This window comes from Gallinula chloropus, assembly GCF_964237585.1.
Source record: "Gallinula chloropus genome assembly, chromosome: 5".
Lineage (NCBI taxonomy): Eukaryota > Metazoa > Chordata > Aves > Gruiformes > Rallidae > Gallinula > Gallinula chloropus.
The window spans coordinates 32,033,676-32,047,975 of NC_140090.1; the positions used below are offsets into that span (position 1 = coordinate 32,033,676).

Sequence of the window (14,300 nt, forward strand, 5' to 3'; positions counted from 1 at the left end):
AGTAGGGATTAGGTCCCTCACTCTTTCACTGAAATTCAATACCACTGTTGTGCAGAAATTTCTTTCCAGAGTTTGTAGAATGGCCACACAGAAACTCCCCCTACACAGTTTTAATTCCATCAACACCACCTCACAAGAAACTTCTAACACCACCTGGTAAGCAAACTTGATTAAATGCTGCATCTGGATATATTTTGCAACAGTCCTGAGATGCCATTACAACCTTCCTTTTCATTTACAATTTGATGCCATCCATCACTCATCTGTATGAGTTCAATTTACTTTTCAGTCAGCTACCTCATTCTCTTTGGGCTCCACCAATGATGCCATGCTCAAGCACCTACATACAGTAAGAGGACTTCACAAAGACCTACTGGAAATGCCCACAGCAAACAGGACACAGCACAGCCATTACTCACAGGAATGCTTTATCGCAACACTCTCAATAGGACCTCCAGTGTAATGTTACCTTCTCATTAACAGAGGTGATTATATCTCCCTTCCCAACTGACAAACACTAACACCAGCAGAGAGCTGTGGCTGAAGGCTTTTCAGCAAAGTAATTGGATCTACTTTCACTAAATTTTATCGCTATGTGAGGTGCCTAAAAAAGGAAGCCAGCACATACAATGAAGCAGTTGATTCTCTTTTCTTTAAATGGCAACTAAGTAAGGAAAAGGCCATTGTCCTTAAGAGAAGAAAAAAAAAGATACCATCAGAATTTACTCGTAAGGTAAGTGATTTGGCCTCATACAGAGCCGGCAACAGCTTTAGGACATTATTAGAGCTCTCTCACACTAGCTATGGAGTTCAGCTCCAAAACAAACAAACAAACAAAAAAACCACAAGAAAAAAAGCCTGGAAATTAAGTGAGCTTTAGCAAGATTATGACATTAAACTGCTTCATCATTAAACATCAGCATGTATCTTTGAGTAGTAACTCACATATGTATCTAAACACATCACACAAAGTATGATTGAGACTCATAGTTCAAAAACCTCAATGTAGGGAATTTTTCTCCCTAATTAAGAGAGACTCCTTCTGAAAAGGCCTCCCCACATCAAACATTTTTCCTACTAGGTGGCAGAAAAAAAATTTCACTATGAAAAACCAGTAGCATGAAGCTTATCACGTACAAGATATTTCAAAACCAAAATAACATTTTGCAGAAAGTTAATAGTCCAGTACAACCTATTTCAAAGCTATTGTTGGCCAGAGCCAAGACCTACACTGTGAAATCTACTATGAACACTAACATCCTGGTTCTGCTATACCATCCAGTTGGGGGTTTTTTTGCTCTAAAATCCTATTGATAAGCCAAACAGTTAATCTCTAGCACACAATGCATAAAAGGGATCATTTCAAACCAGAAAAATGGAAGACACTTATAATCACCACAGCATTCACGTTTGAATGACAGCTAAACATAAAGACACATCAAGCATTCAGCCATCTGGAAAAAAGCTGGTATTTTTTTCATATTGTCTATTCTCAAACCTTTAAGGCACAAGTCAGAGGTTGACCAAGACTTCCATTTAGCAAGATGCTCATTTCATATCTACAGCCATTAATGAACTGCAGGATGAACAATAAGCCAGACTCCTCCGCTTCCGCTGAATTCAAAAGACAGTTGTGTCATACCAAGACAAACAATGTGTGTATGCTGCCAGATGCATGCTACATTTGAAACATCTGAAGTTACCAGGAGACCTACCTAGTGTTGTCCTCGAGCCTCTGAATATGGATTATTTAATTATGATAGCAATGAATATGTATTTTTCCTTCCACATATGAAAGGATATGATGGCAACGTAACTGCAAACCTCAAGCTATGTAAGAGCCACAACCAAAGTATTCAGCCTCTACTCAGCCTGAATCGGTAGCAAACATCACTGCAGCAGAAACAAACAAACAAAACACCCACATTGCAAGTGTAGCTCACAGAGACCTGAAGCAAGAAAAATGACAGAGTCCAGCCTCAGCACTGCATTTCTAACACTGTATGAAAGGTCTGTGAAGGAGAAGCACACTGCGTGTACAAAAGCAAGCCACCTACCCCCTTCTGTTTCTGACTTGCTCCAATTACTCTCCCACAACATGCAAAATCTAATTTACATGGCGGATGACCTAAACCAACGTTTTCAGACTCAAGAATTAAGGGGTCAACACTGGCATACTCCCATCTGATCCATCTTACTTCAAGTGGAAGCATGTGAGAAGGATATGAGTTTAGAGCAATTTCATTCTGTTGACAGTTTTTAAGAAGCGGATTGAATACAACTGTAACCATAAGTAGGTAAAAACCCACAGAAGTCATACATTTTAAATGCACAGACCATGAGTGTTCTTTGAACCATTCTGAGTTGAGTATTTCACGCAAAAATTAATTCCTAATTTTACTATTTGCAAAGCCACTGGAGTGGTTTCTATGAGGGTTTTTCAAGCAAACTTAGTATCTCCCATCAGTCAGCATCTGAATGAGAGCTATCCAAATAACTGTTCCTGGAACATTAATACGAAAGACTTCTCAGGATTTTAAAGTGCTAATCTCCTTGCCTAACATAGAGGAGTCATCATTTATCATTGACAGGTCAGGCTAACATCAGATTCCACACACACACATCTAGTTTTTTCAAAAAAAATAAAATCTTCCTTTTTCACAGTGGTCTAAAAGCCTACATCACAACTGCTACTATGCAAGTGCTACTCTTTCTCTACACACAATGTCAAAATGTCAATGAACCCTCTCCTTTTCGTTGCTCAACACAATTATTCCAGGTTTCCAGCTCTTCAGGGAATTTTCTTTTTGTACCTATTAATGGCAGGAACTCCTGAAACATTTGTTCAGAATACATTCATTACAGCTAGCAGGGGAAAATTAATTGCAAATTGGCAGCATCTAGATTTTTCAAACAAGCCTAATTCTGTGGGAGCTGAGCATGTTAACTCCCTTCAGTCCTTGAAAAATTTCAGCAAGTCTTTTCCTGTGTCTTGTGTGGGGTAGTAGAGTCAATTGAAAGACAAGCTCCTTTCCAATCTTCTATTATTTGGGCAGACAAAGAACAGGTTGAGATGCCAGAAGATGACAGCCAAATTTCCAACATCAACTAAAACAACTCATATGTCATTTGTTACATAAGGGAACTACTAGAAGCAAACTTCTGAAAAATATGTCGATTAGGTAATTTTGGTAACAGCATACTGTTGTCACCTATCCTACAGGATATGAGGGGGGGAATCACATGGGATAGGACAACAACCTGGAGTTAAAGACAAAGATAACTTCTACAGAAAATGTCAACAGTGAGTAGCCTAAAGAAGTTAAAGTCATTAAGTCAAAGCAATGGATGCCATATTTTTGGTACACTAGAGCAGACCAGATATTTCATCCAACTTAGAGGTCGTTACTCAGTATGAAATACATCAGCTTGCAAAACTAATCCAATAAATTGGCTACAGTAAGGGGTTGTCAGCAATCGTTTATTAGAAATCAAGGTTATACCTTAGAAAAAAGTCACTGTTACAGTCAACAGCTTTAACTCGATGAGAACAGATGGAATGTGGTTTGGCGGTAAACTGCAGTTTCATGGTATTCACCATATACAGATATTTGATTGATACAGCAACGTCTCATCTTTTCCTGCAAGCTTAACAGACACTGATTTCCCCCCCAAATGCAAGTCCTCTGGGGTCTTTACCGTGCAAAAAAAATTCCTGTATGACTCCTGGTTTCCATGCAGCCTTTCATGCAGGCTAGCTCACAGCTTAAACAAAAACTAAGAACTTCTTTAAAAGAAATAACTTTAGTGAGTGGGTTACTTCAAGTTTACTATTTTAAAAGCAGCAAACACATGTCAGTTAAAAAAATATACAGCTGGGATGTTTTAGGATCATCTCATTTACTGATGACAAAGTACGACACAAGCTAGAGGATCAGAAGTTACCCACTTGGTTTTGCCCTGGATAGACTGAGGAACTGTTTTCATTGCACAACTGTATCAGCCTTACTACCCATGAAAGAGAAAAGCTTTGACTAAGCCTTTCAAGGTTTGAGCTGCTGCAAAATAGCAACCTCCCCTTGATCAGATCTGTAGAACACCTGAATTATTTCTACTTTAGAAGACCTACAGACACACTGCCACAAGTAGCTTTGCTTATTGCTTCCCCTACTTCTGCACAAGACTCCTTAAAACATAGAGGGGGGGAATAAAAAAAGAAGTAGTATACCCCAAACACTCTACTTTAAATTCTGGCCTTACAACCATTAATGACATGCAGTACTGCAAGAATAACAAAAAAAGAGAAAAAAAGGCTAGGATAGACTGCATGGTCTCAACACTTCCACTTTGAGGAGAAACAAAGGGGCTGCTTTTATAGAGACATTGCCAAAATGTATAAATACGCATTTAATTTAAGTCTCCTCATTGAAGAGTAGGTGGGTGCTCAAGACCTATTTCAGAGTTCAGACACAGGACAAATCCACCCCATATAGGTAATTAGTCCATCAGGCTATATGACTTGTCTCTCCTTCAAAAGTCCAAGCAGAGACATGCTGGATTCTAACCTCTTTACTGGTGGAACTACTCTGAAGTTAACCTGTACACTGACAGCCAAATTAAACGAAACAGGAGATGACTATAACTTTTCTCCTCTCAGAAAATCTATAACATAGATATTCAGGTTTGCCAATAAAGATCGGCTCAGCTGTTGATGGATTAATGAGAATGAGACAGTATCTTCTATAACAATCTGAAGGTCTTCTAAGGTTTTAGGGAAAGAGAAGAACAGAGCAACTTACTAGTGAAAGAAAAAAAAGCCACACAATTTTCCAGGAACCCAGGTCTTGGAGCTTCTTTGGATTGTATCAAATTCTCCTTTAGTCTAAGCACTCAATTTTCTTCTGCTAATTGAGAAATCACTGCATTTTTTGTCAAAGAAAACAACAGGGAAGGTGCACGTTAGGATTCACCAATAGCTGGTATTTTGTTGAGAATCTGGAAAACGTGCCATTAGATAAGCTCTGCTACAAAACCATTTGGCTCAGTGGAACCTCATCTTTGAGGTCTACTCCCTAGCCAGAAAAAAAAAAGAAAAAAGAGTCCATCCTGGAGATAACCTCCCCAAGCATAAAAGGGGCTGGTCAGAGAGAGGTGGTTCAGTGTAGCTCCACAAAAAAAGTCCTCTTTTCAGTGCCCAACTCAGGGCTCAAACTCAGCACTTCAGGATGAAGAGTCCTATGCACTATCACAGCCCTTTGAGCCCACCTTGTTCCATAAGGGTCAGGGAAGGGTGCACCTTTTATGAGGGAGTGATGTCAGGTGATGTGGAAAACAGCCCGGGCTAACTCAGCTCACCTGGGCTGGCTGCTTGGGGAGGTAGCTCTGGCCTGGCCAGAACCAGGACAGAGCCCAAACAGAGCCAGCTGTTCGCCTCTACCCATCCAACTGAATTCTGGGGTTCCAAATACCAGCCTTTGTTAGGCTCCAGCCATCCATCTTTCCCTCCCCATCTACTAATCACACCAATGTTATCCTCATTACCAGCTCTAAGGAGCATGTTCATTCAAGCATTCTGTACTCTTCTTTCTCATACATGTAATAGCCAATAAAGAAAAGTGCTGAAGAGGCATTGTGTCTCACTGTGGCAATAAATGCTGCCCGTGCATCCGCATGAAGCCAATGAGCAACTTATCTAAACCTCCCAGTTCAGGAGCATTCCCAAGAGCAAACCTAACACGGGAGTAGTCCTATGGCACCTGCCATAACAAAGCCATCAGTGCTGAGTGGATGTACTGGTGGCTTAAAAATTACATGTTTACACTGGAAAGTAAGACAGATTTTGATGACATTAAAACATTACAACAGTTCACTTACTGGAGGTGTCTATAGCACGAACACTAGGCATAAGAAAAAAGCTTATACAAAATGAAGTCTTACATATTTACTCTTTAAAGAGAGAGTCCAGTACAATCAGTAATTTCTTGCAATCCCAAGTTTTCTTTACAAATAAGTTAAAGCTAATCCTGTTTTAGAAATAAAGTACTGACATGAAAACTTGCAGAACTACCACTACAACAGTGAAACAAAGGGGAACGAAAAATGCTTTTATTAAAGGTACTAGGCAAGTAGTATGAATAGACTTCTTTTTTGCCAAAAATTCTCATAACATGCCGATTTCCTATATTTTTCATACCAAAAAACCCCAGTGTATCAAGCGTACTCTCTGGTCAGTGGAAATGCCAAGTTTATTTTGTCAGTAAATCATTCACATTAGCCCCTCATTTGTTTTTAGTCAGAAATATCCTGCATAAAATGGGTGTATCCTTATGAGCAGGACTCAAGAAGGAAGTATAAAAAATACAAAGCAAAATCTGTTTTCAACAATACTAACTGCTCTAGACTTTTAGCATTATCGTATTTATTAAGAATACAACACAGGCATCTTAATGGGGGTTAGAGGGAGTTTTCAATAATGCAGCAGTAGGTCTTCACACCTAAGAAAGCCTAAAGAATGTTCTGCTCAATAGGGGAAGAAAACTGCTGCTTCATTAGCAGGATACAAGACTCTACACAGTATGGTGCGATTCAACTGACCTATCATAGTGAATAAGTAAGGAGGAAAGTATAGTCAAATAATATGAATCAGAACACATTATTCCCACATAACTATCTGTTAAAAACAAAAACATTATGTTTTTAATAAAATATCAACAGAATACACCCTCTGTTTTCAAATACTTGGATAAAGATACTAAAGCTGTATTTTATGCAGAAACAAAAGCACCTCCCAGTTCCATGCTAAGCCAGAATGCTTTTTTTCCTTTAACTTTAAGACTATCATGCTAATGGTACTTCCCAAATTTGAAATAGACAAAAAAATACTATTTCAGACTTTAATTCCTTCTTCACGAATTCTACTTCTGGGACTCAAAGTGGGCAAAGAGCAATAGGAAGCAGTCACTGCCAAGACCTCTGTACTGCTCTCCAACAACTTCCTGCTAAGACTGCTTAGACACTTCGATATTCCAGGAATCTTTGCTGTCTCTACAGTGATATCAACCAAATAGTACTCAGAGCTTATTAAATATGACCTGGAAGACAAGAATGAAAACTCACAGGCACTGAAATCTAACTCATCCTGGAAGTATTCCTGGTCATTCTCATTTTGCCTATTGACTTTCCACCAGTTTTATCCAGCTCTACCCTTCAACCAAGCTCCCCTGAAATACATTAACATCAAGTTACTTAATACTCAGCCAGCAGCCGGAGTTACTGGCAGCACTCTACTTAAGAGGAGCAAAGGGATACAAAACTGTCTTTTCTAGGTTACATAAGTACATAGCATCCTCTATGACAAGTCTGACTAAATCCATAGTGAGGCAATTCAGCCCCAAACAGTGGCTGAGCACCATACGCTGCTCACTCGCTCCCACAGGAGAAACCCTCAGAGCTTCTTGGGTTGGAGTAAAGACAGTTTACTGACAAAAACACCATGAAAGGGGAACAATAACAGCCCAAGCCAACTACACTCATACCCAGCAATAACACAGAGTACCTTACCGACCTGATGATAACACAGAGTACCTCATGAGGAGAGGAACATCTGGATGCCCCAGCCCAACTCAGACTGCCCTAGAGGCACCAGGAACACCCCTCCCTGACCAGCCCCTTTTATGGGGGACTGATGTTTGTGTGGAAACCAACCCCAGCTAACTCAGCTCACCTGTGCTGGCTGCCTGGGGAGGTTAACTCTGGCCTGGCCAGAACCAGGACACATGGCCAGTTCTGCTCTAAGTATAAAAAGCTGCTAGAAAGAGGAGACTGGAAATCTACAAAAATCTCATTACATCAACACTAGTGTCTACCATGCAGCAGAGCAGCAGATGTTCTATGCAAAAGCAATAGACAGGGAAGCACTTCTCAACTCTCAATTTTAAGAGCACTGTAAAAAGTGATCTTGAAAGTGCTTTGAGACCCAAAATTCTTCCCTCAAAAGTTATTTCCAGTCTCAATGATATACCAAAATGAGTGTTATTAATAAAAATTCTATGTAAAACAAACAGTTGGAGTAATTTGTCTCCTTTCCTTTAGTGTCTCTGCTTACGCGGCCTCTTCCTAGGCACGAGTCAGCTACCCGTAAACTCACACACCAGTAGTGGCAAAGCACTGTACCAAGTCAGTCTCCTGTTGCAGCACAATACAGCACTCAAGTCTGAAGGCTGAACATGAAAGTGATCATTAGGCAGCTCCCTGAAACACATCAGTTCCTAAGACAAAGTCAAAGCTCACTAACATACTGTACCTGACTGAGCAATACTAAGACAAATACAGGACTGAAGAGTTAAAACACTTCCTAGTACATAAAAACAGTACTTATAATTGGTTTGGTAAAACTAAGATTATGGATTAACCTCATCCCTGTTAGAGCATAAAATAAAGTTTCTAAGACAAACTAGGATAGAAAAAACCCACAACAATAGAAACTAGAGACCTGGTCCAAAAGTGCCATGAAAATGCAACTGCATTACTCTGCCTTTATAAAGGACCATATACATGTGATTTGCCCAAAACAGAAAACTGTGCCTAACAAAGGATGTCTTTCAAAACTTTCCCTGTGTATCTGCTGAAGAAATCAGTTACATTGTTGCAAACATTTTTTGTAAGCATAGAGTTTGGAGTCAAAATAAATTGTCCTTTTCCCTATGCCAATGTTTTTAGAGAAACTACAAGAACATTTAGTACTCCTTCTGCTTGCTGGCTGATGTACAACAGCAATACAGAATTCCAGAAAACTAATTGTCATGTTGTGGGGCACAGGAAAACAGAGAGAAAGGGAAAAAGTATTTTATTGGTAGCACTCAGAAAATGATACAGACAGACAGGCCCAGTGTTAGCTCTTCCACTGCATCTCATCTGGGAAGTGGGGAAGATCGCCAGCACAACTAACCCATGATTCTCCCTAAAAAGATGCACCCTCCTTGAACCAACTTCATCACTATATTATTGCTTCTTACTCTGTCTGACCCCAAATTAAAGTTACCATTGCCATTCCAGAATCAACTTCTGTACAGTCTCATCAGTGGAAACCCACACTCCAACGTCCCTAAGAGCTGGAGGCCAAGTCCCTATAAGACAGTTCAAATGTCAGTGCCAGCATTCCTGCAGGGATGCCCAGGAAGGCTGTGACAGTGAGCCACTCAGGAATTTAACTGAGCTCAAGCCTTATTTAACTGACAAATTACAGTGCTGATTATTTCGCTACATGGTTTCCACATCTCACCGGCTCCTATAAGCAAGACTTCAGGGGGCCAAAGCAGTCACTTCAAGCAAGTCATGGAGGTGAGTGCCATGCTCACAAACACCACTACCCCATCTCTGGCTTCTCCAGAGAGTTAAACATCTGAAGCAGCAAGACGCTTTTATGCATTTTTCCTGGGAAAAGTTTCTCTGTAGCTTCAAGAAAAAAAACCACAACAAACATTGTGGATTTCCCTTGCTAGTCTCATAGCCACGCTCTTCATTCTTCTCTTTACATCGCTTTCTGCACCAACAACAGTAAAGGCCTCCGAGTTCACAAACTAGCATCTCCAGCTGAACCAAGGGTTTCACTACAAAGCTGGTAATTCAAGTATTGCTTCCTAGTATCTCCTCAAAGGGACAAGTATGAGCACAATGGTGCGTTTAGCTTGAATGGATTTGACCCCTATACATTGAGGAAATGCTTTCAACAGGACCATGCAGACCCAGACAACGCCACAAGAGCACACACAACCTTTCAGTGCTCACCCAGAACCCTTCTTTTTCTCCCTCTCTCATCCACAAACTTAGGGAAAAACACACACAGAAAAAAAAAAAAAACCAACCCAGCAAACAAAAGGTCCCTCACAATTCACTGGAAAACAATTAATGAGGTACCTTGCCTTGCACCCAAGGGCTACGCCTTGTAGCTACAGAGAAGCAAACACACTAACAACACGCACAGCAACTCAAGTATTTTGAGCTACATCTGCTCTCACTCAAGCAAAGAATCTTAAATGCAACAGATAACGTGCAAGTGCTCCCCAAGGCACCAAAAATACTACAAGAAATACTAAGGGGTGGGCTGACAATAAAGACTCGTTAATCCTACTGTATCTACCTGTCAGCAGGAAGTCTTAACACACACATTACTAAATGGCAACAAAAGCACATCCTGAGACGCAAAAAAGGTTCCACCAAGATTCATTTTCCCAAAACGCAAGCTACTTTGAGATGACAGTCACTGCCTGAAAATTTATTTACAACTCCCACAAAAGCACTGATCAACAGAACATTTCCTTAAACATCTAATACTGTTCACATCAAGGAATCCACAGCATCGAAACCTTAGCTGATACTATAATACTAACCACAGTTCCTAAATCCAGAGTTATTTGTATCCTCCAGTGAATCTGACAAGATCTGCCCATGCCTCATACCTCTACAACCAACTGCTCAGTACCATCAAGAAAAAAAAAAAAATTCTGATTTTTCAGCTGAAACAATGGCCCCATATTTTGTTTAGTTAACAGAGCAATTGAGCCTTCACAACCAAACCCTGCCAATACAGCCCAGCCAAGAGACCAAATGAAACTCGCTAAAGACAACACAGTGGGCTGCAATAAGCAACCGCCTGCAGAGTTCTCAGCCATCTACCAAAAGTCTCACAGAATTGAGAGACTCGGCCATTTACTGCATCAACTTTCCTTTCATTACAATTATAGAGAAGTGCCAACTACTTCAAACCAATTAAAAAAAATCTGCTATTTTTACACACAGAAATATTTTACAGCATACACAAATGAATATGCTAATCTCTTATAACCCCTTTATCAGACAAGAGACTGCACTGTAATAGCAAAATGAGGCTTCCAGAACAACCCCCAAAACAGAGCCTCTCACCCACATTTGTGTGGTATTTGACAGTACCATAAATGATAAAATTTTCCCAAAGCTTGTATCCTTGACACCTTTTTCATTTTCCATTCTGCAACTATGAAAGATATTTCTTGTATCAATTTTCCTCTCTTCTCCAAATACTTTAGGCACTTTAACAATGCCATTTTCCATTTTGTTCTTTTAAAAGACTAACACTTCAAAAAAAAATAGATAAAGAACACTTAACATGCCAACAGAAACAGCATCGTTCTGCCACAGGAAGTATTCCAAACATTCTAAATATTATGAAAAGAAAAACAAACCTTCACTTCTCTTTAACATAAACCTGTGCGTGTGCCCACAACTCACAGCAGATTTTCACTTGAAATAGTCCAATTCTCCAAGATTCAACATTTTCGTAAAGAAAGTTCATTTTAGAAAGAGGTGATAGAAGGAAAACGGCAAAATATCCACATCAGATTGGACAAAAACTCTCCACAAGGTAATAACATTAATTGCTTATGACTTTGGTACAACCTGTTTTACCAACCCCAAATTTCCATCAGGAAAGAGCACTAACTCCAAGTGATGCTTGACAAGGTAAGGGGAAATTTATCTATTTATCTTTTTGTCTAGTTCCACTGCAAAACACAGACCGAAAACTAACTTATAGCACTAAGAGAACTGTTTAGATTTCCAGGGAACAGAGAGGAGAGAGGGTGCAAGTGTCCTAACAGTTTCTTTAGTGACTTGAACAAAAACCTGTCCTGTATTTTTCAGGTCCTTAGACTGCTTCCCCCACCCTGCTTCTTTATTACACATCTTCGTACAAGCTCTGAATCACCATTACTCGAAGTGATCAGCAATACAGGAACAAACTGGCCTGTATTCACTTTGTCTACAATGCAGAATAGGGAACTCAAGACTTCTATAATGAAAGATTTGCAAAAGCAAGAAATACAGGAAGGTCAGAAATGTTAACTCTGGCCTTTGGCTGTCCTATACAGGAGGATGGATGATTTTGACCTCACACTGAAGGGGGCATGGGAGATGACTGTTTAGCATAAAAATAATTTTCTTTCAATATTACCTAAATAGCAAATTGGGTACCAAATCATGAGAAACTAATTGGGCTGTAGTACATCTTAAATGTCTGGCATTTATCTGAACCCTTCTCAAGCTGTTGGAGTTTCTGTCCTATAAATTGATTATTGAGCATTCTAGAACAATGTCATGGTTTAACCTCATCCTGCAGCTGAGCCTCACACAGCCACTCACGCGCCATCCCACTGCAAGATGGGGGAGAGAATCACAAGAAAAGCTGAGAGCACTCATGGGTTGAGACAAAGCCAGTTTAATAGGAAAAGCAAAAGCTCCACGCACAAGCAAAGCAAACCAAGGAATTCACCCCCCACTTCCCATGGGCAGGCAGGTGTTCAGCCATATCCAATAGATCAGGGCTCCCTCACACCTAACGGTGACTTGAGGAGACTGCTACCCCCTTCTTCCTTCAGTTTTGTAAGCTAAGCATAACATCATATAGAATGGAATATCCCTTTGGTCATTAGGGTCATCAGCGTCCACTCCCAATTTCTTATGACTCACTGGTAGGGTGAAAAGCAGCAGAGGCCTTGGCTCCATGTAAGCACTGCTCAACAGCAGCAACAAAAACATCTCTGTATGATCAACACTGTTTTCAGCGCAAATCCAGAACATAGCCCTGTGCTAGCTACTATGAAAATAATTAACTCTACTCCTACCAAAAACTATTTTGTGCAAGAGTTTTGTAGGCCATCTTTCAACCATCATCACGAGCCTAATTCCAATGTCATCACAAGCACAAATCAAAGCAAAACTCAAGTTTTAAATTTCTAAGTTCAACTCAACTGAACGTAACTCTGCTTCTGATAAACCCCACTCCTGTTGTAATACTCTGGACCATGACCCAGTGCAAAAGATCTCACGGTCTGTTGGCTGCAACAGCACCAAGGATTCTATAAACGTTCTGCAGTTATTACACGCAATTAGGAATCCAAGAGGAAAAATATTTTTCCTGCAAGGTATTTGTCAAGCTGTATGTATCTTAAGGCAGGTTAAAGCTCTTGCTCAGAAAGGCTAACGTGGTGACCGCTATAACCTCTACCACAAGGCTGGCTCAGCTGTTCATCACTGATTTAACATATCAGCGACAAGTTTCTCTCAAAATAAACCTGCAAGGACAGGAGTTTTACTTCCAGGTTTGCATTCCAGATACCAAAGAGCTGACTGGGCAACGAAGTCCGCTGAAGCACAGGGCACAAAACAGAGCCCATAGGCTGCTAGCTGTACTTTTATGCTGGTGTCTTAGGAGGATGGACAATCCTGCAAGCCCTTAGTTCAGAGCTTGTAACTGGAATCTCTCTCACAAAGCAGAACTGGCAACACTAGGCCTTTCATCAATATTAAACAGTATCCCGCCAGCCTTCAGCACCTGCCTCTTGGAGGAAAAAGGAAAAAAGTACTTTTATGCTCAGTTAGGTAGAACTTAAGAAAACCTCGGGCTTCTTTCAGGTAAAGGGGTCATGCCCCCCGCAGGGAGCGGCGCACCGAGCCGCGGCTGCCCGAACACACCGGCGTTACTAGGAACGAGTTACGCTTGTGCCCGCACTAAGTTTGCCAGCCGGCACGCACGGCGGTCACACGCCAACCCCGGGACACGCAGAGCCGCCCGGGCTCCCCGGTCAGCGGCGCCAACAGGCTCCCGGCCGCTCGCTCAGGCGCAGTGCCCGGCACGGGGCACAGCGCGGGCCCGCGCCGGACGGACACCGCCAGGACCGCGCCCCCGGGCCCAGCGCCGGCGGGGCCCCGCAGCCCACCCCGAGCGCCCCCGGCGCCCCCTCCGGCCCAGCCTCCTCTCGCCAACGCCGGCCCCGGGCCTTCGCACGGCCGCTACCCGCCGCCGCCCCCCTCCCGCCGGCCGTCGCCCCCCTCTCCCCGCAGGCCGGCCGCACGCACGGCCCGGCCCCCCAGGCGGGCAAGCGCGGGCCCACGCCCTCACCTTCTCCTGGGCCTTGAGGTAGCGCTGCAGGGCCTGCTGGGTCAGGTCCCGCACGCGGAGCTGCCCGTCCTTGCAGGGCACCACGATCCCCGTCCGCCCGAAGCACACGGTCACTTTCATCTCAGCGGACCGCCATGCCCTGCCCGACGAGAAACGGCGCCCGCCGCCGCCGCGCGGCCCGGGGAGCGGCGCAGGTGCGGGAGGCCCGGCGGCGTCGGCAGGTGCCTGTCCCCGGCCCCGCGGCGGGGGCGGGACGGCAGGTGCGCGCGGAGCCCCGGGAGCCGCGCCTCGCCGCTCGCGGGCAGCGCCGGGAGCGAGGCCGGGGCCGGCGGCCTCCTTCCGCCGCGGCGGGCCGCTGTGCCCGCCC

General features: G+C 42.7%; 1 protein-coding gene across 1 annotated transcript in view; it reads right to left on the reverse strand.

Moving 5' to 3' along the window:
- The window catches only part of PARD3B (par-3 family cell polarity regulator beta), a gene marked incomplete at its 5' end in the record, with an annotated part of 406,028 nt that extends 391,975 nt beyond the window's left edge, over positions 1 to 14,053 (reverse strand). Inside the window, one exon of the mRNA XM_084264986.1 lies at positions 13,934 to 14,053. Coding sequence (XP_084121112.1) covers positions 13,934 to 14,053 — 120 coding nt within the window. The remainder of the gene's footprint in view (positions 1 to 13,933) is intronic.
- Between the last annotated feature and the right edge of the window lie 247 nt (positions 14,054 to 14,300).